General features: G+C 40.3%; 1 protein-coding gene across 1 annotated transcript in view; it reads right to left on the bottom strand.

The window, feature by feature from the left end:
• Positions 1-1058: 1058 nt before the first annotated feature.
• The window catches only part of MRPL23 (mitochondrial ribosomal protein L23), a 25803-nt gene continuing 385 nt past the window's right edge, over positions 1059-26476 (bottom strand). Inside the window, exons 2-5 of the mRNA XM_042445634.1 lie at positions 18648-18770; positions 11959-12041; positions 9991-10064; positions 1059-1860 (exon numbers count right to left, since the gene is read on the bottom strand). Of these exons, the coding sequence (XP_042301568.1) occupies positions 1696-1860; positions 9991-10064; positions 11959-12041; positions 18648-18770 (445 nt within the window). The 3' untranslated portion in view covers positions 1059-1695. The remainder of the gene's footprint in view (positions 1861-9990; positions 10065-11958; positions 12042-18647; positions 18771-26476) is intronic.

Here is a 26476-nt window from a genome sequence, read left to right as displayed (position 1 = left end):
CTTCAGAATAATTTTGTGCATGAAACAAAGTTGGTGTTCACTGAACCATCAGAAAGCAAAGGTATCGCTGCCCTTTGTTGTGATGGTCCAGTGGTTACATGCCAGTACTGTAGCCACAATGTTATCAGTTTGAATCCGCACAGCTCCAGGTTGACACATCATCCTTTCATAGGTCAGTAAAATGAGTACCCAGCTTGTTGGGAGCAATTGGCTAACACATTGCAAACTGCTTAGAGAGTGCTTAGTTCACTATGAAGCAGTATAGCAATGTAAAGTAAAGTGCTATTGCTACTATTCAGCCACCCATGAAAAAAGATTGGATTTTGAGTATTTTGGATTTTGGAATTCCAGGTAAGGGAGACTCAACCCATACTACGAGAATTATTCTAGTGACCAGGTGGCTACAGGGAAGTCCACCCTGTAAGTTTTCTTAACTTTTTATGAATGTTATTTGCCTTGCTATTCAAAACTAAAATCTTATCCTCTTAAGAGAGAATATCTGATCAGTTTGGCATCATGCTCAAATAGGACTTAGGCCTACCATAATGGATGAGTCTACATGGAGCCATTGGCTGAATACAATGCAGCTCTGGAGCTGAACAACAGGAAAGATAACCATAGTTACAATTGCCTTGGCTTGTCTGTTTTTCTTTGTTTTGGCACATACTAAACAGTGGCATAGGCTTTGCTGGAGAGAGCAAACTGGCATGTTTACTGAAATATATGGCTGGGTTAAGTAGGACAGACCTCTGAGATATCCAACCACAGACCAATATATCTGAGCTACTGTTTCTGACATATGAGCTTGAAAGCGGAGGAACAGAAATGAGGTCTGTCTGTCTGTCTGTCTATCTATCTATCTATCTATGAAGGCGGGAGGCTGGCTGGGTGAAGATGTGTCTAGATAGGATCCAGGCAGAAAATTCAAATCCTCTGAATCGGCAATAGCTGATTTCCATAACTTGGGTAAAGAAGTACAACTTTATAAAAGCACTTCAGAATCTCTGCACATCAGTTGATGCAATTATTTCAGAATCTACACACAAATGACAAGAAAATAGGGGGTGTTAGGGTCTTTTATTGGTTTAGATTCCACTGGTAGATATACATGTATTGAAGCTTCAGAGATCTCTTGCAGGCTGCAAGAAACACATTTTATCCAACCCATTTCTCTAACATAACACCAGTATCATGATCATTATGGTACACCCCACAGTGTATTCCCACAAAGACTATAAAGTGGCAACTTTAGCCTCTCTGACAATTTAGAGGTAGTCTGATATTCTGACTTTTCTAGATCTTACTGTCACAACTGTAGAAGATTACTTTTTGCATGTGAATAGCATTTCATCAATCTATCCAGAACAGGAAGAGACAACAGTGACCTGGATGGTACACCTCTTTAGACAGATACAACAGGAAATGTTTTCTTCCACAAACGGAAACAGCAGGACCCAAAAACAAGAAAAATTGTCCTGATTTATCCCTTTTATAGCTGATCCCGAATTCTCTTATTATTTCTCCTCCAATGAATTATGCTGCACAAACTGGATACTAATAAGGTAATTTTGACTGGCTTTTGAAGATGGGGAAAGGTATATTTTGTAATGGTATTACAAGATCATGACCAATATTGCATGTGATAATCAATATCCATAAAAGATACCTAAAAAGCAAAACAGCATGTTGATTTCATCAAAGTCCAAACCAGCTAGGCACGCCCCCTTGTCTGGGATCATCTTTCTGCCTCTGTCTCTCATCTTCCATAAATTTCTTCTGGATGTCTTCAAAAGACCCAGGTTCAATGGTTTCTTCTGTTTCTGGAAACAAGTCTGGAAACTGAAAGGTTCGACCCCCAGCCTAAAGACAGAAAACAAATGTTTAACCTTATGTTCCATTAGAAGCTACAACACACTCTGGACAGCTGTGGGAAGTTTCAGCTCGTCTCTCACTACTGCCAACCTCCAAGAGACTCAGCAGAAAGCAAAGGAAATGAGGTACTGAATATGCACTCTGCATTCTCTCCTAACACTCTTACTGTCATTGCAGCTGGCTCCAAAGTGAACTTCATGGCTAAACAGAGATTTGAATTTGGGATAAGCCAGTCATTGTCTGACACTCTAAACACAACATCACACTGATTCCCCAACAACTGCAGAAGACTAGATGAAAGGCAAACAGGCCAATTTCCAGCATTGTGTTCAAGGCTGAAGCACATGCCCATGCCAAGTCATCAAATAAACCCAGTCAAATTAAAGCTGTCCCTGACTATCAAAAGGGTCAGACTTAGAAAAGAGAAGCATTAAAATACATTTGCACAACAACTGCAGCAGGTGTGGGCAATGGCACACACCTAGCAGAAGGTTATTTGGTGGCAGCAGAATGTTATTCAGCTTGTGCTTTCCTCTCACTCTAGCTGAAAGAGAGTGGAAGCCTAAAACAATGACCGTTTCCACACAATGAAGACAGCTGCAGGTCAGCATTTAAAAGGAGGTGGACAGGACAGCACAGATAACATTATCTAGTGCACAGGTGGAAAAAATGCATCCCCCCCAGGTGGTTCTCCATTCCCAAAAACAGTCACAGGGTACCCCTGAAGGCTTTAGTTTCAGCTGCAAAATCTTGCCATTTTTAGCTAATGTAGGAGCAGTCTGCCGGAGATATAAAAACCAGATCATACACCTATTGCAGCATCCCCCCCCCAAAAAAAAATCTAGTGGTTCAAAAAAGGTACAGAGATGGACCCTGGCAAAGAAAGGCCAGTGGTTGGTGCACTTCTATTTATATGAGCAGTTTATATGAGCCTAAACTCATCCAGGGAAGAAGTAGCGGCTGTGGCAGCAGAAGGCTGCTGGCACCAAGATGTGTTTTCACCAAGGTATGGCTTCTCGGGAAGGTTTACTGGAGTGAAGGTATTCTGACAGGGCCAGCTTGGACATTTACTTCGGTCATGGTATGGGCTACTGTCTAGCCTGCCACCAATGAATCCATCAACTCAAAAGGTACCATCCCTCCAAAAAATGCACTGGAGAAATAGGTGACTGAGTCAAGAGCCTTCTCATGGGAACACTAAAGTTTTTTTCCTTCTTCCCTGTTGGTGGTTTTGCAACTATTGTACTTCTATCTTGCCCCCCTGACTTCCACTGAGGGTATGACTATGCCAGCAGAACAAGGGGATACTAGCCAAAAAGATGGAAGGAACAGAAATTAAAGGAACTCTGGTATGCAGAAGAAAGGAGTGGGTGAGGAATATATCAGCTGCACTTTCATATAAGTTTCAATTGCCTATAAAGAACTTTTCTTTAAAATAATTATAAAAAGGGAAGATAATAAGCACAGTTGAAATGAATCAATTAAGATCCATCCTAACGATCTCAGGGATCCTCAAATCTATGCCTTTAATCTGTTCCTAACTACTGGTTTAGGCCAAGTCCAGCAATAGCTGAAATACATAAAGATAATGTGTGCTAAGCATTGTCCATAATTTTTTAGTGCCTCAGAGGCTGCTGTGCAACAGATTGGGAGGGGGGAGTACCAGGGGGAGGATGTTATTAGTTAAAGCTTTATATTGATATGAAAAACAAAGTGATTTGTGAAATTCATGTAATTCCTGAAATGCAGCATTAAACTTTACAGCAATCAGTCTCCATAATGAGGAGAGTCAATGCCAACACAGAAAATTGCCACAGACTCAACGTCTCCCATTTGGAAAACAATCATGGACTGACCTTTTAGATTTTATTTAACAGCAGGAATCTATTATTCAAGGATAGCATTCTATTCAGTTGACATTATCTCTTTATTTTTCCATATTGTATGCTGTGTTGACAACCTCATTAAAGTCAACCCGGTCAGCTTTCCATTCACTTCAAGTAGAGGATCCAGTATAATAAAACTATCAGACAATAACATGGCATAGAAAGATGTGTTATAAAAATAACGTCTGGGTCTATTTTGAAACTTATCTTTCAAAATACCTTAACAGTCTTAGCCCACCCCAAAAGATCTTGGAAAGAAACAATGTATTCAACTCAGAAAACATGAACATTTTTGCTGCCATTCTACAAATCAAATTTTGCTTTGAAAGCTAACTGGATGTTTTTTTCCTGCCAAAAATAGTGTCACCTTGTAATTATTTTGGAATTGCAGTATGTGCAAGACAGGCTGACAGACGTGCAGGTAAAGCTATCCATTGTGTTTGTTAATGTCTGCCCATATAAGAGCTCTTGGTCCTGAACCCCTTTCAAATGTATCAGTTTATAGGGATGCTGTAGTATCAAATTTCATGCATCAGCAGGAGATGGATTAAATTAAAGTACGACCCCCATAACCATGGAGGATACATTCCCAGATCCACCATGGAAACATGAAACTGCAGATAATAACGAACCCTACTGAAATGAATGACTTCTGGCAGAAGCTGACCATAGAGTTGTGCTGGTGGACCTAGTGATTCCTAGAGAAAACACCTCTCTAGGCATTTCTAGATGCTCTAGTGTGTCTCTATGGTCAACTTTGGCTGGAAGCATACCTTACAATCCTGCTGGAGGACCTAGAAAATGCCTAGAGAGAACGTATTTCTGCAGTCGTGGGTAAGTGAAATTGTGGGTACTGTGTCCGCAAATATGGGGGTAATACTGTAAATTGTCTTCTATCTACTGCTAAAAGGAGCTAGGTTTCAGTGTGCAATGCTGGTGCATCTTCTGAAGCTCTAGCTCTGACACTGTACAGGGTGGGAAACACTGGCAAAAAAGTTATCTTCTTGCAATTCCTATCAGCCTTAGCTAGCATACTCAAGGGAAGATTGCCAAAAAGAATTATTGGAGCTGCAGTTCAACAGATGAAGGACCACACAATCCTCATCCCTGAACTAAATGGGTCAGGGATGGCCTGTTTTAGGGACTATCTTCACCTCCGATCACTGTGATCAACAAAAAAGGCAATGTCTTGACATTGTTCCCAAACACCTCCATTAGGAAAGACCAAGCAGCATTGTGCTAACTGTTCTGCAGCTTTTGAACTCTCTCCTCCTAGTAGTCCACTTAAGTCCAAGCCTGGGCATTTTCCAGATGATACACAACATTACTTGTTTGTTTTGTTTTAAGGAAAATCTGAAGTGGCTTTTAATGCCTCGTGTTATTTTGGTAGTATATTATTTTATCTTAAAGCAGCTGTTGTTCGCTTTATTTCTAAGGGATCAGACAGGGTAGAAACCTTTTCAAAAAATTACTAAAACAACAAAAATAACTTCAGCGCACACACCAAGGGCAACACTGGAACATCATCAAGCAATGTTTGCATGGTTGCCATCTGCACCCTTATGCTTGCATGTACAACGTGGTCATTGAGTGATGTTGCTACACATACGGGGGCTGGGTTCACTGCCAAGCAGAGAACTGGGAGGCCTTGTCTATCATAGACACAGCCTTTCTGTCCTCAAAGGGCAAGGATATGGCCTGCAAGAATGAGCCAAAGTGCCAGTCCTTGTGCCTTTCTTCTACATTTCCAACATTTGTCACTACAAGACTGGAGCCTGGAGGCAAAGGGATTCTGAGCAGATGTTTGATGAAATTTTACATTTTTTCCAACTTTTTTGTTTTGTTTTAAGGATGAGGACACAGAGCATGCTCAAACATGATAGTGGCATTTTACAATATACCCTTCTAACCCTCTATGAAAAGTGCTCCCAGGTTTCTTTTCAAGGCTGGGCAAAATCAAATAATGAGAAGAAGTCAATCCATATCTGGAACCTTTTAATAAATAAAAACCAGTGCAGACAAGTTGGCTCTTTCCACCTCTTGTTTTGCCGAGAAATGCTGATCTTGGCTGTTAGCCAAATAGGCTTTGAAAGAGCCAAGACATTACATTGAACTCTTAGAACTGAAAGCCTTATAAATCCTCCACAATACTACGCAGTAATTTTGCTCTGGTTAGATTCTCAAGTGTTGAAAGCTTTATGAAAAATAGTTACTGTGCATGTTCAGTAGCTAATGTATCTTGACCATTTCAGCTATATCCAGAAGAGTAACTGTACAAAAAGGAATAAAATTTATACAGAGACCCTGCCTGCTGACATACCAAAGGATTTTAAAAAACGCATTGCGATTCAAATCTTAATGTCTGCCACATTTACAACTATTTGGCTAGGGGCTGAAAAATCCTGAGAGAGAAAAAAATCATTTCAGTTAACTTCTATGGGTATTTGGCACTGATACCATTGAAGGTATTAGGGACATTCTACGTAAGAGGGAAATATGTACCCCAGAGGGCATGTTCTGCTCTAACATGGTCCCAGGAAGCCACAACTCCTAGGAGGAGAGCTGCTGTGCTCTGGACAAGTTGAAATTCCCATTAAGCCATAAAGGGCACTTTATTATCATTACCTAACCTCAAGGATGACTGAAACAGGGTCTAACTGGGGGGCGGGGGGAGGTGTCAGCTTTTCCAACAAATTAAGTCATTAGATACACAGTAATTTGATAAGCAATGACTCTCTACCAGACTAAGCAGGTTGCACAAACTAGAATACAGGTAGCATTAATATCTACACACTAATCATTGCATTCAAGAGTTGGAAGATGTAAGGGTTGATGTCTTAGACATGATATAACATACAGCTCTATGGGTGAGAGTAGAGAGTAGCTGAAAACCCCTTGGTCTATGGGCCAGAATAAAATGAACCATCTAAACGTAACAGAGTTCTTAGCAATATCCAACATGCCACCACACCATCCACTTCTGTTCAAGTGATTTTGCACCAGCATGCACCAACACATACTTCACAGATGAACACCATGAAAAGAAGAAGTAATTCAAGGCAGAGAACAACAGAGGTTCCAAAGGCACAGAAGCTCCTTTCATACTGATAAATAACTCAGTACTTGCTTTCTGAGTATGAAGAGAAAGCAGTTCTGTACCATAACCAAGGTAACAAAATGTTTTCTCCTTGTGGGATAAGGGGACATATCAAGAACAGACTGAAACTACAGTCTCCCTTTGCAGCCTGAAACTACAGAAGGTGATATTGACCACAAACACTAATTTGAGGTCATTTGTGATGGAAGACAATTACCACCTGTGCTGAAACATCTCATTTGCCAAGTTTGGTTGGTGGTGAAGTCTTCAATCTTCACAACAACCCAGTTCTTGTGCATAAAAGTCTACTCTATTCTCACCCATAGAGCTGTATGTTATATGATGTCTAAGACATCAACCTTTACATCTTCCAACTCTTGAATGCAATGATTAATGTGTGCATATTATATTGCATAAATTGGCCTGGAAACCAGAAGTTGATGATTTCCAGAGTAGGGAAATGTAACTGTGCTTTCAAGACAAAACAATATTTTTCTGATACATAATAATGCCGGCTAGTGAAAACTAATATTTGGAAGAATAATACTGCCACCTACTGACCCTTTAAGGCAACCAATTGAAAACTATCCCAAACAGATGGTTTTCTTACAGGATTACCTGGAACTTGCAATAAACATGAACTTCTTTGAACCCTGGATTTATTTACGTCAACCAAAGGGTGAATTGGAGGATGAAGCACATAAAAGGCAAGGCAAGAAATTCTGAATGACCAAAGATTATTTTCTTGCCTGCTTCATCTGAACTAATTCTTCCTGAAAACGATACCATGGTATCATAGGTAAGCAGTGAACCAAATGCGTAGGCAAGGGTTCAGGATAGAACATCTTGCTCACCTATGTAAAGAAGGTCTAGGTTAGGCTGCTGATTTAGGGTAACCACCTCTGTTTGAAAAAGGAGCACAATATCTTGAATAATTTAAAATTGCGTCTTGCAATGTTTTTCTTCCCACCTTATTCATAAGTAATATTAATTTTATGTAATATTAAATTACAGGGAATTCGGCTAAAAAAACATAATGGAAACCTTCAAGGATTAGCAACTGATTAAAAACTAATGAGAAGTAGTTTTTTTTAAAAAAATGTGGTTATTGCTTCAAAGCAATAACAACTGCTTTGAAACAACTGAAGGCTAGTCATTTGTGTAACACTGGAAAGGAACCTCTGACCCTCCAGATGACCCTCTTATTAGCCCCACCCTACACAACCAGGGATTATGGGAGTATGGGATAAGGGATTATGGGGGTTGAAGTCCAAAATATCTAGAGGGCAAAAAGTTTTATATTCTTGGTTTAAAACAATATCAAGGTCAACCAAGAAATGTTGAATAGTTTAAGACAAATCAATTAAAACTGAATATGAAATGTTCTTTTCCACTTTTAAAATGTTAGCACCCACACACACACAAATAGTTTAAAAGCTATCTCATATGATAGCGACTCATTTAAATATAATGGTAATGTCTTAGGGAACAATCAGATGCAGACAGGATGCAAGAAAATGAAAGGATCTCTTCTTTGCTCTGCATCAGACCAAATGAAAAGGGATGGCAACAAAAAATAAGTAAATAAAGGCAAATGAAACCGTTAAACCATTAAAAATTAAAGTAAAATTAAAGTAAAAACAGGTCAGATATATGTACATCAACAACCCCAAGAACACTTGTAATGCTAATGGTATTTCCAGATATTAGCATTTATTCTCCCAAATTTGAAAGAGGAAAATTCATCCTTCCGTCACATTAGGCTTCCAAGGTACTCCACAGTTGCAAGACTTCCCCCTATGAAATCAATTCTGGTCAATTTAGGGGAAGGTCAGTGACATCTACAAATTTCTGCTAACCACTAGGGATACCAGAAAAATTAAATGACATACAGAGTGCAGCTACCTATATTTATCAGTAAGGTTAAATGACTTCACTTGGTAGCTCTTTTCTTTGAAGATTTGTGTGTTATTGTTTGCCAAGAGAGCAGGAATCCTATAACATGACAGACAAACAGAACCTACTCAGTTCTGGCAGAACTCAATGTGAATTAGTATATTAATTAATTGCACTTATATCATGCCTTTCTCCCAAATGGATCCAAGGCAGATAACTCACTTTGAGCCCATACTAACTCACATTGAGCCATGTGTTAATATACTAAGACAGAAGCAGGCAGGAATCGATTTCCAGATGGCAGTACCAATCCCCACTCCTCTGTTATCTCTTGGCCCTATTGCTCCAATGGCCAGACCCCTGTGGACAAAGAGATTTGAAACAATTTCTTACTCCTCCTTGTCCTCTGGACTGAAATAGTCTCTCTTCTCAAGAACATTGGATAGGGGGGGATGGGAATACATTAAATGAAATTTTAGGGGGGTGTGTGTTAAATTCACCTTTAAAGATTCACCAGGAAACTGTACAATGGAAATTAATTCTATGAATTTACTTAAATGGAATTAATTATTCCATTTATAGAATTTTCTATCTTGAGACCCAGATGTCTGAGAATCTGTAGATAGTATTTGACAAAACTTATTTGATCATGCGCTAATCCAGTAACTCTGAGAATCTCATGGGTAGCTTTAAAATTCCAGTATTACACAACCCCAAGGTACCTTATGTAGAAGTTTGGAAAGAAGTGAATATAACTAGTTTAGTCTTTTAGTCCAGTTCACCCAAGCTTTTTCTTGAGCAATCTTACTGAATCCTGTCATTTTGGTTAGCAAATGCAGAAAGAAAAGACTCGTCTCTCATACACTTGGATCAGGACACACATAGGAAAATGATCCTTTTCAGTATTTACAAATATGTATAATCCAGTTCTCATCATTCATACTCCTCCAGCAACATATCCCATCAAAGTGGTTGCTACAAACTCAAGAGGTGTATCTCATCATTAGATTATAAGAGCAGCCATACCAGCTCAGACCAAAGGCCTGCCTGTCAAACATAGCAGCCAAGCAGATGTTATTCAATTCTTTTTAAAACTGACCTACCAATACTGGTGGCATTTAAGAACACACACGCACATATGCATATTTATATGTACATTTTAGAGGATGCATGAATTAATTAGGTAAATGTCCTCCAGCACCCTTCCTCTTCCCACTTCAAAAGGATGTAATTACTTACCAGCTGGACATAGGCAACCTTGTAATCTGGCTTCTTGATTCGTCTGTTTTTGTGATCTCTCTGCTTGTTTGAGCCTGTTAAAATAGAGGAAAGCTACTATTGACTTCTTATGAACTGTTGGTTCCCCTCTTTCTAATAAAGATCTAGTAAATGTCTTTCAGTTAGGATGAGTGGCTGAAATCTAGCTGCACAGTTCACAACTCTTCAGGTGGCAGCATCACAAAATGGCATTGTAGGTTTAGTTTTGTGTGAATTCTGCAGCATGCCTCTAAGAAACTAGTGAGAATGACTAACATACATATTCATAATACTTACAAAACACAGAACATGTGGAACAGTTTCAGCTAAATTTCCATACACTCTTCATTATAATTTTTCAGTTCTTACATCTATGTTTTCCCCCACCTCACTTCCTCTGCCTTGAAAGAAAAGAGTACTTGGTTGCTCCAGATTCCGCAAGAGAACATAAGTTAAGAAATCAAATGCATGTTTATAGTTGGCCATGACTGAACTCATGGAATTGCCATGGGGATGAACACAGAAAACATTGACTAGAAACTTCTATGGCAGAACTGCAGCAGATGCAATGTTAAGTGCTTTATTTTTATTTTGCTCAAGTCCCATTCACTTCTGTTGGTACTGGCAATGGTTATAGCATAACAATCTCAAAGGTGCTATAAGATTCTGTAGCATAAACTTGACTGTTGATTTTTATGTTAACTATGTGTAAGACTTTATTTTTGTTTAGTTGTTTGATATAATTTTTTATTCAATCTCTATGTTTCAGTGTAAATTTGTTTATGTTAACTGTACCAAAGCATATCCTTTTGTCCAAGTTCTAGTCATCTTCACTGGACTTTACTTAAAGACTGTAAAGCAACTACCACATTTAACACCACTTGCTTCCCTCCCCAGTTCAATGTGCAAGGCTTCTTTTCCCATGGAAAAAACTCCCCATTGAACACAACTTCCTTCCCTCTCCAGTCCGATTGGCAAGGCTTCTCTTTCCATGGAAGAAACTCCGCATCAAACACCAATTCCTTTGTTTCCCAATCCAATTTGCAAGACTTCTCTTCCCATCAAAGAAATACCCCTTTTAACTCCACTTGCTTCCCTTCTCAATCTGATATTGAAACCTGTCCTCCAGCACCTGGGAATAGGTGATAGGTGGTAGGGAGAGGCCCAGAGAAGGAGGAGGGATGGAAGTGGCATTTCCCCCTTTCCATCCTTTGTTATAGCCCCCTAAACTTTACCCTCAACTTATCCACGGGTCATATCAAAATCCATGATTTTGACCCTGAAACTTTCCCTCGAGTTATACATGTGGTTGACTTGTACACAAGTATGTATAGTAGTTAGTGGAAGGATTAACTTTATATGCTGAGAATTCCAGTATACACATATATACCATTTAACTATTTATCATTTATTCCCCGAAGATTGCTTATACAAATTTCTCTTCCTTTCATTTCTCTACCATCTTACTTATCTTCTTTCAACCCATAAAAAACTGAAGATTCCCATTTTCTTCAGTGGCTTTTTTTAAATTAATGTTCCTATATCTAATCTGCACTGCTTCCTTATGAATATACCTCTAATATTACTTAACATGTATTAAAGCCACCTTCCTAAATTTTTAGATTCAGTCATGATTGATGCAGAATACAGCATTTTTTATAAAAACTAATTATAGAAACATCAACCATAGTAATCCCAAATTTGATCATCTGGTAGGGAAGAGGATGCAGATGTAACAATAAAACTCAATCTACACAGAAACTGGTCAACCCGAAAAGCATAATTTCTTTCTCTATCTTTTGTACAGAATCCACTAATTCCTAGCAATCAATTGCCTCTCCTAATGTAGAAATCTGAAAGGAGGAAATATCACCTGAAAAAAAGGCTTGTTTGCCTGTTTTTGGAAAAGAAAAATGTAGATATTATTCCACATGGAGACTGAAGACTCACCATGCTGTATCCTGGTTCTTACAGCAGCCACAGGGACATTGTATATACTTTCAAGGTAGTCCTTCAGTTCCACTCTTGTCATCCTGTGTCAATAGAAAACTGACAATTAAAAAAAGAAAGACTGCATACATTTTAATTTTAGATGGGTTGTAGCTATGTAATGAACCATATAAATTGAACCATATAAATACATTTTTGAAGAAATGTATTGCTGGAGCTTGGTGGATTGTTCTCCTAATACAGGTGAAAGTATATAAAGCTCAGACTTAATCCATACAAAATAAGCAAAGGGGTAATGTAGCAAAGGGACTGAGAAACAGAAAGAAGCTGGTAGCATAAGATTTTGTAAACTTCAGTCTGCTTGCTCAGATGCATGGAGTGAAGTGTTCAGAAGCAGAACTTTATAAAGCAGGCTATGTGAATAGTTATGAGCAGGCTATGCAATGCAACTACATTACAAAGTGCAAAGGTAGTGGATATGGTGATAGGGGGACAAGTTCAGTTCTAGCAATAGTCACTGGGGACAAAGGCAGGAAGAAGATTGTTGCCTACAGCTAAGGTGAGTGGAAGACCATATGACTGCTGGTAAGTGTTGCTCAAATGTGATGTGATCCTGGCTGGAAACCAGAAAGGAGATGTGATGAATTGAAGAAGAGAGCCCTTATGAGGATTGGAAAATTAACTAGTGTTATGATATGTATAGTGTGACACGGAACTATTATCCCTGTACAGTCCATTGTTGATGGATTGGAGATTGTAGATATATTCTAATTCTGCCTTTTCTCTTTCCAATCCTCCTTTGTAGTTTGGGTGCTTTTTTTTGGTCAAGGACTGTTGGTCAAGATGGAATGCCTAGAAAGACTGAAGTGTTCAGCAACTGATTTTTCTGTGTTCATATTCCTAATACCCGATTCTTATCCATTTGTCCTCTGGAACCAGTCTTTTTGCCCAATATAGAAAACTGAAGGTCAGTATTGACACAGGATGGCATATATATTGCAGGACAAGCAAGGGAAAGCTTGTGGGTGATGTAATTAGGTCCTCTGATGACATTTCCTGAGTAGATGTGTGGCAGAAGTGGCATCTCTGTTTGTGGAAAGATGTGCTACCAGTCTCCCCATGTGTTGTATCTCCTCCTGTGGGTAACTGTTTCAGATTGGGAGGCAGTCTGTAGGCAAGTAAAGACCTGCCACCAAGAGCCATTGAGAGGGCAGCATTATTGTCCAGAATAGGTTGTAATTCATTGATGATATACCTGAGTAGTCTCATTTGGGAGCTGTATGTGATCAATGGTGGGGTTCTGTCATTTTCTGTCTTCAATCTGTTCTGTAATAACCTAATTCTGGGTACAAGTCTTGTCTTGTTTATTTGTTATTTTGTTTTGTTTGTTTTTTACTTCATATGGTGAATATTGTAGCATGAGGAATACTTGTTATAATTCCATGAGTTTAGCATCCCTGTTTTGTGGGTCTGAGCAGATGCAATTGTATCAGTTTGGTTGTAAATTATGGATCTAGTAGTGTGTTCAGGTGGAAAATGGAGACATGTAAGTAAGTTTAATAGTCAATGGACTTGCGTTATAGTGTGGTGCTTAAATGTCTGTTGTGTATCTGTATCTGTACCTGTGGTGTCCAGAAAGTAAACATGTTCTATTATTATTATTATTATTATTATTATTATTATTAAACTTTATTTCTAAAGCACTGTAATTATACACAGCGCTGTACAAAATCAGTAAAATTAAGGAATATATAAAATCCTGCCCAAGGCATACACTCTAAAAGTAATAACAATTAGATAGAGGAATAGATAAAATTACAATGTAGGAAAGAAAAGACAAATTTAAAAACATCAGATATAACAGCAAATCGCATCAAATGTTATCAGACAGCCAGATGACAATCACAAATTCCCTGAGAACACTTCCCTAAACCATACTATCTATTGATAGTTCCAGGCGGTGGTTGATGGTAGAGTGGAAGTTGTTGAAATTCTGGTGGAATGTCTTGAGTGCATCCTCTCCATACATCCAAATTATGAAGATGTCATCAGTGTACCTCAGCTAGAGGAAAGGTTTCTGGGTACAGGAGTTAAGGAAGAGTTGCTCTTGGTCAGCCATGAAGATGTTGACATATTGTGGTGCTATGTGTGCATCCATGACAATATTGTTAACTTGGTACAGTCGGCCCTTCTTATACACTGATTTTTTATACATGGATTTAAGCATACACGGTTTGAAAATGTTCCAAAAAAGTATAAATTTACCTTGATTTTCCATTTTTTATAAGGGACACCATTTTGCTATGTCATTGTATATAATGGGACTTGAGCATATATGGATTTTGTTATACATGGGAGATCTTGGAACCAAACCCCAGCGTATAACAAGGATCCACTGTATATATTATTGCCAAAGGTGAAGTAGTTGTGTGTGAGAACTAAGTGGCAGACCTTTGCAGCTAGGCCTACTAAAGTCCCATCTGGAATGATGTTTCTGATAGCTTGTCATCTATCCTTGTGTGGGATATATGGATACAAGTTCTGCTAGTTTTGCATTTCTGTTGCTATTCACATAGCTTGCTTATAAAGGTCTGTTCCTGGACACTTCTCATCTGAAAAAGTAGACTTAAACCTACAAAGGTTTATGTTACCAATGTCTTTCTTTCTCTCAATTAGTCTCATAAGGTCCTATAATACCCCTTTGCTACAATATCTCTTTGCATACTAATCTAGACTAACATGGCTAAGCCAAACAAAACAACGTTTCTGTGATTCAGGTGAAATTATTTACCCTGTTACTACTTTCATTATTATTTCTATCTTGCTTCTCCCCGCACCACTGGGATGCCACACTGGGGTGCAAAGTATGTATTATTAAATTAAACAAAGTATATATTATTACATTTAAATTAAATTAAATCAAAATTAAACAGAAATGGATTAAAAACACATATAAGTAAAAGTATTCAAAGAGTTATTGCCAAATACAAATAAACCAAACAAAAATTAAGAATAATTTCAAATATGCTCATTAAACAGGCAACAAATAAAAATATTACAATACACTGTTTAAAGCCCTTTCCCTTAGATAACCATCCTGCAAAAGTTTCCTTACTAAAATGTGTCTGCCTGCTGATAGAAGGGCACCTAAGAGGAACTGAGGCTGTACTCCCTCTGAAACAACAGGTCTGTGAACTGGAGCCAAGTGCTTCAACTGATTCAGAATGCCATGGCTATGATTCAAATTGAAGTCATTCAATCTGACCATGCTGCAGTGATACAGCTGAGCCATCTCGCAGCAACTTCTGTTGATGGCTTCTAGGTGATGGCTTTATTTATTTACTTACTTATTTATGGCATTTATACCCCGCCCTTCAGCCCTAAAGGCTTTGTATCCTAAACTGCCTACATCCAGAATATTTCAAGAAATGGCTTCCTCCCCTGCCACAGCAGCCTGCTAGAAAACTTAATTCCATTTTTGGAGAGAGGGGTACTTTCTCCATCATTCCTTGTATGATGGCCAAGCAACTATGAGAAGGTATTGTTGGTTGTGGTTAAGTCTAGCTCTATCATTGTCTGCTTTTAGACAGGCTCTAAAGGCAATTTGTCTTTAGTTGGCCTTTTTAGAATTTAGGTATTAACCAGGATTTTACGGCTCTTCCTGTTGTTTTCATCTATTGTTTGTCTGTTTTAGGCAATAACTTGTTTGTGTCTTTCCTTTTTGTTATTGTGAAGCTGTTCTGCTGATTTTTCATAAGGCTGCTTGACTTCTTGTATGCCACCTTGAATGCTCCTGTGGAAACGCAGGGTAGACATCAAAGAACATCAACAGTACAACAACTGAGGTCCCAGAGGAACTATTCCAATCACAACATGATACAAGAATTCAAGCCGCAGTTCTTGTGGCAAGTCCAGGACATCTGCTAGAACATGACTTCAGAACAAACCTTAGCCACATTTTAGAATAGCCATGGGCAAAAGCATCACACTGATTAAAATAGCACTGATCATGTTTACTTTAAGCAAACTGTCCTTGTTGGCTAGCAGTTATTGGCACTTCCAAAAACAGGCTTGTGACCTGCAGAACAAAAGTCCATATAACTTGTTATTTCATCTAAGGCTGACCATAAACACATTTGCTTTGAAGTATGCCCTACTGAAATCAGTGGCTTACTTCCAAGGAAACATGGCTAGAATCTCACTGTAGAACTCAAAAGAATAGCACCTTATGTTTGATAAGTTTGAGAAAAAACTTTCAAACTTGTCTTTTTGATGGCTAAGAGAAATTCATGCAGCTCTCCAGCAGACAGAAACCATAAATGTACAGAACCTACACTTTGGTGTTCATCAAAATATTTGCACTGAGATACCAGAGGGTTCCCCCCCCCCTCAGCTTTCTAGAATCCAAGCTAATCTTGCTTTTTTTATTTAATGCTCTTCATTTTATTTCTTACGATAAATGGCATCCCACCCTTTTAGGACACAAATACTTTATTTATAAAAATGTTAATGTTCATTATGTGTCACCATCATAGAAGACTGATAGCCTTCTCACAATTGAATGGTCCTCAAGGCAGCATTTAGCAGGCTGCAATAAATAGATACACCCATACACACCAAACTCACAAAATGTCCTCTGTCATCTGGGTGCGACCAGAAGGCAATTCCTTTCCAACCCATAATTGTGACTGGCTCAAATGTTGTTTACAGAAGAAGAGAGAGAGCTGACCCTCTGAATGATGAAGTCATCCCATTTCCCTCTTTGCAGCGACACTCTTCCTGGGAGCTACTACAGTCACCCCCCTCCCTCCGTTTTCACAGACTTCGGAGTCTGCGTCACTTGCTCGTTTGGGGGCAGCAAAAGGAGGGGGGCAAAATGGGGCATGCACTGTGATTCAAGCCAATGGAGCATGAATATTGGTGGCTTTGTTTTCATTGGGGGAGGGTCCAGAATGCATCCCCCACGAAAATGGAGGAGTGACTGTAATTTGGCCTCCACAAGCTCCCAATCAAGCCCATGGAGGTCTCTGGACAAGCCCTGTTTCCTCATCAGGAGGATGACCTCAGGAGATGTGCTTGAAAGGAATCCCTGCTACCTCCAATGGATAATAAAACACAGAGGGGATTTGATTCCTGGCTTTCACTCTCTTCCTACATGAGGAATGGAGGCAGGTACATCAGGACCCAGACATACCGCCAGCGAGAAAATCCTGGAGATGCAATGACACTGGAGGGTGTCATCATGCTCCTGGTTCTACTCCACCATTCCCATTCCCCAACCTTCTCTGGCCAATCTTACCATATACAGTGGTCCCTTCGCTTACGCAGGGGATCTGTTCTGGACACCTTCTTACTGCATAAGGGAAATTCCGCATATGCTCAAGCCCCATTAAAAAAAATGGGGCTTCTGCCTGTGGCAGTGTGTGGTGTGCACACCATGGGCATATGCGACATTACTCTTTCCGACATGCGGCGCTACTTCTTCTGGCGTGGTTTTCAGTGTATGATGAACTATAAGTCAACTATAAGTCAATCTCATGTATAAGTCGAGGGCAGGTTTTGGGGCCAAAATTATGGATTCTGATATGACCCGTGGATAAGTCGAGGGTAAAATTTAGGGACATGTAACAAAAGATCTAAAGGATGAAGCAAAGAAAAACAATGCCAAGGGACCTACAAAATTCCAGCAGGCATAACTATTTGTGTTCACACAAACGGCTGGATGGATGAGAGAATAGAAGGGGGGTGAGTGCTTTCAGGACAGATTACACTTTTTCCTTTCACCAGAGGATGGTTCTCGTGTGTATGTGTATGTGTGTGTGTGTGTGTGTGTGTGTTAAAATACAGTACTTACATTGACCTGTGGATACGTTGACTCACATTTTTGTGGTCAATTATTTGACTAAAATTTCTAGACTTAAACATGAGTATACATACAGTAGTTTTCAACTCTGCAGTGTTGAAGCAGCCTATGGGTTAAAAGGCAGCTTCCATCCTCTGTTCAGTTTGTCAGAGCTCCCATTCATCCCTTGCCGCATATGGAAAAAATATAACCACTCAGCATCCCTTCTTCTGAAAACAACATGGCTTACTGCAAGACCTGACAAAACTATTCTGAACCTAGGTCAGAAAACCAGACTAATGAAGTATGCAATAACACCCCAATCCTATTTCCAGGATAGTTTTATCAGTTTGCTTTTTGAGAGAATTTGCTCATTATTTACTGTAACAGCAGGCAACTTTTTGACTTTTAGGTCCTTCATCACACTGCTCTCCCAAAAATAACTGTGTAACTTATTTATTAATGGAGCAAACAAGTCACAAGCTTTTGCAAAATATTTGCTATCCAAAATAAAGAGAATTTCTTAAGCAGTTTGAGCCACAATTGAATTATACTGGGAAAATGTGCTTCTCTCCATAATTTTAGAAAATCTTCTGTATGGTTTAACAGACTACATATTTCAGAATAGTCTCCCCAACCTACTTTATCATACAGCCAAAAGGAGCCAGTCATCTGAGATCTGAGGGGTGGGCTGTGGAAGTATTAGCAAACAAAAATATTTCCTCGTCCTACAGTTGTCCCAGTACAGTGTACTTGCATATGGATTGTGACACTCTGGGAATGCAGAGGATCACTTGTTGAAGAATTTGAACAAACAAATGAAAATCCCTTCCCTTTATGTACTTACTCCATGGGAATGCGGAATTGCACAGTGTCTTCTGGTTGTGGAACACCAGGCCTCACCAAGGTTAAAAAGTAATCTGTCCGGAAAACCCTTAGTTGAGGATTTCCATGTTGATACAAGGGATAACTGCAGGTAAAGAAAAAACAACAACTCTGAACAAACTGGAATTTTTGTTGAAACTAGTTTAAATCAATTTATTACCAGCATGTTGGAATCATAAGGACTAACTGAAAACATTTAAAATCAGTCTTATAATTATTTCTTAAAGACAACAAAAATGAACATACTGTCTTCCCAACAACCCTATATAAACTCAGGAGATATTCATAACACAAAAAAGGAAAAAAGCCCAATTGATTATCTGATTAAATTTATTTCCCACCAGATAGTGTATCACAACATTAAGCAAAATGAAAGGGAATTACCTATCCAGAAATCTGAGTATGTTGTTATATGCGCCTTCAAGTCATTTTCAATGTATGAGGATCTGACTATTCTGAATATTCGACATTGTTAATTCCAATGGGGGACCCATTTGTTTGAGGGGCTGTGCAGACTGCCCCTAAGGGGTGGTTTGCACCCGCCTCAGGTGTGCCAGATCAGGGCCATGGCAACCGCATGCTGCAACCCCAATCTGGCCTTTCCAGGGCGCAAAAAAGAGCTGCAAAAAGTGAGTCCTTTTTGTACCCTGGAAAGGGTGTGATAGCCGCGGCTTTAAGGCGCTCCTCTGGCGTTGCGTCATGTGGATGCAGCACTAGTGGAGTGCTGTGATGCCCCATGCCATGTGGAGCAGAGTATGGCACGAGGCCACCCTGGGGGCGAAGTTAGGGCATGCGTCAAATGGACACCGCGCACCAACTCCGCCCCCCAGGCCAGCCTTTATGGCCAGTATGTATAGGCTCTCAGTTTGTTTTTGACCAGAGTCTATCCAATTCACACTTCCCAGAACCCAATGAAGCCTTGTTCTTGCAAATGGGAATCTATGCATTAGCAAGCTTGCAATCTGATGTGTTAAAAAATAAAATTTTAATTTTAATTTTTATCTTGTTTTTAATTGTATTATTGTATTGTTCGGGTTTTTATATGATACTGTTTGTAAAATCGTACATCACTGTACTTCTGTGTAACCTGCTTTGATCTATTAAGGAAAAGCGGGCTATAAATAAACAGTTTATTATTATTATTAAATATAAGAAATGATTTTAAAAAAAAACTAACATGTTCAGTAACACCCTACCGTCATTAGGGAAAAAATGCATCCATTTCAAGAATGTTCAAGAAGCCTACACATTTAGAAAAATGTGCACAGAATTACCTATAAATTTAAATACAATGAAGTTTAGGGTTTTTTTTTTTAAAAAAAACAACCCTCACAATATTATGCACGCTCAATTTCAAAATGGAATCTGGAGGACACTGACTGATTTTTCCTCATTTTCACAGCTGTGTTCATAATATAAAGTTGCGACTGACTAGAATTATAAGAGTTGGAAGTGACCACATGGGCCATCCAGTCCAACCCCCTGCCATGCAGGAAATCTCAGTCAAAGCATCCCCAACAGATGGCCATCCAGCCTCTGTTTAAAGACCTCCGAGTAAGAAAACTCCACTACTCTCTGACAAAGTGTGTTCCACTGTCCAACAGCCCTTACTGTCAGGAAGTTCCTTCTAATGCTGAGCTGGAATGTCTTTTCCTGCAGTTTGCATCCATTGTTCCATATCCTGTTCTCTGGAGCAGCAGAAAACAAGCTTGCTCTCTCCTCAATATGACATCCCTTCAAATATTTAAACAGAGCTATCATATCACCTCTTAACCTTCTCTTCTCCAGGCTAAACATCCGCAGCTGCCTAAATCGTTCCTCATAGGGCATAATTTCCACTCTTATTTTAGTCGCCCTCCTTTGGACACGCTCCAGTTTCTCAACATCCTTGAGGCCTGACCAAAGCAGAACAGAGTGGCACTATTACTTCCCTTGATCAAGACACTATACCTCTATTGATGCAATCAAATTGCATTGGCCTTTTTAGCTGCCCCAGACTATGGGCTAGGAGACTATGTTCTCCTGATGCTTTTATATTAGGAATGGATATAATGCAGTCATCCAGATGTTACTAGGCTACTGGGAACTGCAGTCCAAAGTCAAAATTTGTAAATTTGCTGTGAACTATCTTGAGTCCCTAAATCAGGAGAAAGGTGGAGTTGGCCCTTGGTATCCACTGGGTTTGGTTCCAGGACCCCCCGTGGATGCCAATATTTGTGGATGTGTACGTCCCATTAAATACAATAGCATAGTAAAATTGTATCCCTTATATCAAATGGCAAAATAAAGGTTTGCTTTTTGGAATTTCTATGTTGTTGTTGTTGTTTTAAACCATAGATGGTTGAGTCTGTGAATACAGAGGGCTGACTGTAAATAATAAAAACCATTTGGAGGACTGCACAAATTTCATCCTTAATTTACACCATGTGTAAGTATGACAGTCATCAAGCTTATGCACAAGACTGAAGCCCAGTCAGCAGTTTGCAGCAGGTTTCACAGGTGGAGTGGGTTAGGTCCCTGGACTGGGGAATATAAGTGGGACTACTGTAGGGGTTCTATAGAAAGGGGTGGTACAGAAATGAGGCCTTGTCTTACTACTGCTTGCAGGAAAGAGAAGTTCACTTGCTTAAAGGTACTGTTTGGTTAGTTTGAATAACAGATTATTTTGCAGGGAGCAGAGATGCACTGCCAACAAAAAGGAGCAGTAAGTTCTTCAGGGAACAGGCACTCATTCAAGTTATACAGGGTAGCAGGAGATGCAGAAATAGGAAACAGTTGCATCATCCTGGGGGGTAGTTTATGATACAGAGTTAGTTACCCTCTGTCTTCCATCCCAAGTAATCTGGATAGCCATGGCAGCAACCCCTTTGGGTTGCAAATGCTGTGGCTTAATGCCAGGTTGGCAAATGGCAAGAAAGATGCCATTCAGGACTTGATCCTGGATGAACATGCTGAGAGCTTGCCTGTGTTACAGAGACCTGGTTGGTGGAGGCTGGGGTGGTGGTGGTGATCAATCTCTCCCAGCTTTGCTCACCAGAAGTCCCTGTGCAACAGCAGGCAAGACCTGGGAGTTGGAGAGGTAGAGTGGCAGTAGTCGATCGGGATAATATCCTCCTGATCAGGCATCCTATCCCTCAGTCTGCATGGTTTGAGTGGGTAGCTGTAACAGATTAAGGATTCTATTGGTGAACCACCCACCCCAGGCTTTCTCCCTGAGCTAGCCAGGGTTGTCTTGAGGGTAGTGTTGGAGTCTCCACGGCTTATACTGCTGGAGGATTTCAAAATCCATGTCGAGGCTATCCTGCCGGGAGTGACTCAGGACTTCATGGGTCTGTCCCAACTGGTATCTAGCCCCGCTTACGCTACTGGGCATGACCTTGTGGTCAGTATTTGGAGGGGGGGGGTTTGATGGTGATCTGGGAATGGAGGAACTTTCTACTGTTTTGTTGTCATGAACAGATCACTTCCTGGCCAGGTTTAGACTTGCTGGGGCACAGAACCTCTTCAGGGGTGGGGAACCCATTAAGATGGTCTGCCCCAGGAGGCTTATAGATCCAGATGGATTCCTAATGGTTCTTGCGGAGTTTCCTGCTGCCTTGGCAGGTGATCCCTGGAAAGAAGAAAGGATGGGGCAGTAGACATAATTGCTACTAAGCATCCCATCTCAGAGTGGCGCTAAACCAGCCCCTTGATTTTCTAAAGAGTTGGCAGAAATGAAATGAACATGACAGAGACTAGAGCAACAGTGGCAGAAAACTCAGAGGCCTGTTACAGACAGGCCAAAATAAAGCTGCTTCGAGTCACTTTGGAGGAATGGTATTTCAATGACGCATGTGTCCCAAGAGTCCAAAAGCTGCACCAAAGCTGCACTCCAGTCCTTAGAACTGGAGTGTGCCTTTGGTGCGGCTTTTGGACTCATAGGACGCATGCATCATTGAAATAGCATACCTCCAAAGTGACTCGAAGCAGCTTTATTTTGGCCTGTCTGTAACAGGCCAGAGTGAATCCGACTGAAAACAGACTAATATCTACCTGAAAACATATGGTGGAGCAATCAGGCAGCAAAAAAAAAAGGCCTTTCTGGCTAAAACTATTGCAGCTGCATATAACCATTCAGCAGAGCTGTTTCGAGTGGTCAGGGATCTGTTGCAATCTGGTCCAGAGGAGAATGTAAGGCACTCAACAACTCCCTGTGAAGAATTTGCCCACCATTTTGCAAATCACTAGGATTTGCTCTGATTCAAATACCAGAGTTGATACAGTTCTGGTAGATGTAACCTTGGCTCCTACTTGTCCCGTACTAATGGATACTTTTCAGTTTGTGCAGCCTGAGAATGTGCATAGAATCCTTGGAGAGGCGAGAGCCACCACATATATACTACCCTTGCGCTTCTTGGCTAATTAAACAGGCCAGAGGAGAACTTGTGGAGTGGGTAAGGGGAGTAATTAATGCCTCTTTACAACAAGGCAGGGTCCCAACGTGCCTGAAGGAGGCTGTGGTAAGACCTCTTTTGACAAAACCTTCCCTAGATCCTACCATACTAGATAACCACAGGCCAGTCTCCAACCTTCCATTTTTGGTCAAGGTAATGGAGCTTGTGGTGGCTTCTCAACTCCAGGGGTTCTTTGATGAAACAAAATATCTAGATCCATGTCAGTCTGGTTTCAGGCCTGGTAATGGGACAGAAAGTGCCTTGGTCACTTTGGTGGATGACCAATGAAGGGAACTGGACAAGGGGAGTGTGACCCTGTTGGTTCTACTATAACAGCCTCAGTTAGGGCCTCTCAGCAGCTTTCAATGCCATCAGCTGCGGTATCTAAGTTGCCTCTCTGGGATGGGGTTTAGAGGTATGGTTCTACAGTGGCTCCGTTCCTTCTTGAAAGGGCACTCCCAGATGGTAGTGTTGGGGGATTTGTGTTTGACTCCTTGGCCATTGGCCTGTGTGGTCCCTCAGGGTCCAGTTTTGCCCCCTATTATTTTAACATCTACCTGAAACTGCTGGGAGATGTTGTCTGGAGTTTTGGAGTAAGGTGTCACCTTTATACTGATGATACCCAGCTCTATCACTCCTTTCCACCTAATTCCAACAAGCTGTTCCTGTCCTAAACCAGTGCCTGGCAGCTGTGATGGACTGGAAGAGGGGGGAAAATTGAAGCTTAATTCAGATAAGACAGAGGTGCTCACAGAGGTGTTCCTGGTCAGTCGAAAGACAGATCCAGGTATAGGGATTCAGTCTGTGTTAGATGGGGTTACCCTCCCCCTGAAAACTCAAGGTTCGTAGCTTGGGAGTACTTCTGGATTCAGCACTGAACCTGGAGGGCCAGGTTTCAGCAGTGACCAGGAGCAGTTTATACAGTTAAAGGTAGTGTGCCAACTGTGTCTGTTCCTGAAGATGTCAGACCTGGCCATGGTGTACATGCCTCAGCTGCTCCCAAGCTTTGGGACAGGCCAGGATGGCTCCATCCCTGCTATTCTATTGGCGGTAGATAAAAATATTTTTGTGCCATCAGGATTTTTTAGACTGAGAAGGGTTTAAATGCAGTGTAATTCAGATTTTGAGGTTTAAAATTTTTAATACATTTTAAATTTTAATGCATAATTGTTTTAACTTAAAACTGTTTTAATTGTTTTCTTTTTAAATTACACTTATACATTTTAATGCTGTACTGTACTGTTTTAAATTTGTAGCACGCCTCCTTGAGTCCCTATATTGGGAGAAAGGTGAGATATAAGCTGATGATGATGACAATGATGATGATGATAATATTGTTATTGTAGGTTTATTTTTTATTTCTGACCTGCTATATTGTGCTATGAAGAAGCAATGTACAGTGGACCCTTCTTAAACGCTGGGGTTTGGTTCCAAGATCTCCTGTGTATAACAAAATCCATGTATGCTCAAGTCCCATTAAATATAATGACACAGCAAAATGGTATCCCTTATAAAAAATGGAAAATCAACGTTTGATATTTGAAATTTATACTTTTTTGAACATTTTCAAACTGTGTATGCTTGAATCAGTGTATAAAAAATCCGTGTATAAGGAGGGCCCACTGTAAAAGATTCTGGGAACTTTTTAAGAAATAGTCAGCTTTCTAGTCATTCTCACATTCTTTATTTGGATGCATAACGGAAACAGTCCCACTCTCTCAGTCAAAAAGGTTTTGATTCTCTGCTCAGCCATGAAATCTGCTGGGTGGCCTTGCACAAGTCACACTCTCTCACCCTCAGGGAAAAGCAATGGCAAACCTCCTTGCAACACATCTTGCCAAGAAAACTCTATGATAGGGTTGCCATAAATCAGACACAACATGAAAGAACACAACAAGATGGAGAAGATCGCTGAGGATACCATGGACAGCCAAAAAGACAAACAAATGGGCCCTAAAACAAATCAAGCCTGAAATATCCCTGGAAACCAAGATGATCAAACTGAGGCTGTTATACTTTGGCCACATCATGAGAATTAGAAGAGACAATAATGCTAGGAAAGGTGGAAGGAAGAAGGAAGAGAGGAAGACTTCAAGTTAGAGGTCATCAGTATGAATTTGCAGGACCTGAGCAAAACAGTGGAGGACAGGGGGTCTTGGAGATGCCTCACCCACATGAGTCAGGTTGACTCAAAGGCAGCTAACAACAACCATAGGTCAGAACCAGGGCACTTGAAGTGGAATCATACAGCAATTCTGTAGTGCAGATGGATGCACTGTAGAACAACAGCCTTATGTGCCATGACACTACTTACTACACACATCTCTCTCTGTGTCTCTCACTCACTCACACAGACACACACAATCTCTCACACACAAGGTGACCAGAAGTCCTCCCTTTCCAAGACATGTCCTACATTAAGCGTGACTAGATGTGTCTTCAACCATAAAGGAGGAGAGGGCACCACAAAATTGAGGACATTCAAGGAAACTGGAGAACATTTCCAAATAAAAGATTTTTTTTAAAATCCACTTCTAGACATGCTTCTTAGTCCTGCTCAAAATGGAGGACATTTTGGAAGTCCTCCTGGACAGATAGCTGAAATGTGGGACAGGTCCTAGGGAAAAAAGGAGGACTTCTGGTCATGCTGCCTACATTTCAGCTTTCTATCCAAATGGCACTGACTTGTTTCTTTGTTTGTTTAATTTGAGCATGACTAAGAAGCATAAGTTTAAATTTCCAAGAGTGTCTTCCCCTTTTATGTTGTTAAGGTCCTCCATTTTTTTCTGGAATGCCCTACATTTTGTGGCTCCTTGTTCTCCTTTGCGGGGGTTAGGAGGACATCTCTGGCCACTTCTCTGGCCAGGCCTGTCCTCCATTTCCACCTTCTGTCCAGGAGGAATTCCAAAGAGTCCTCCACTTGACTGTTATTGTAGGTTTATTCTTTTATTTGTGACCTGTTATATTTGATTATTTAATGTTAATATGGATTAATGTACTGTACATTATGTTATATCGTTTTTATAGAATGTATGCCACAGGCACGCTTGTTTTTTATTTTTAACTGATTGTATGTAAAGCACTGTGTAAATTTACAGTGCTCTATGAATAAAGCTTAATAATGATGATAATGAGGATGATTTTGGACCTCACCAAGAGCTCCTTTCCCAGGGCATGTCCTCCATTTCACCCTCCTATCCAGGAGCAATGCCCAAAACGTCCTCCATTCTGAGCAGGACTAAGAGCTCCTTTCCCAGGGCATGTCCTCCATTTCACCCTCCTATCCAGGAGCAATGCCCAAAACGTCCTCCATTCTGAGCAGGACTAAGAGCTCCTTTCCCAGGGCATGTCCTCCATT

The sequence above is a fragment of the Sceloporus undulatus genome, chromosome 1 (genome assembly GCF_019175285.1).
Source record: "Sceloporus undulatus isolate JIND9_A2432 ecotype Alabama chromosome 1, SceUnd_v1.1, whole genome shotgun sequence".
Taxonomy (NCBI): Eukaryota; Metazoa; Chordata; class Lepidosauria; order Squamata; family Phrynosomatidae; genus Sceloporus; species Sceloporus undulatus.
This window is presented reverse-complemented; position numbering and strand designations above follow the sequence as displayed.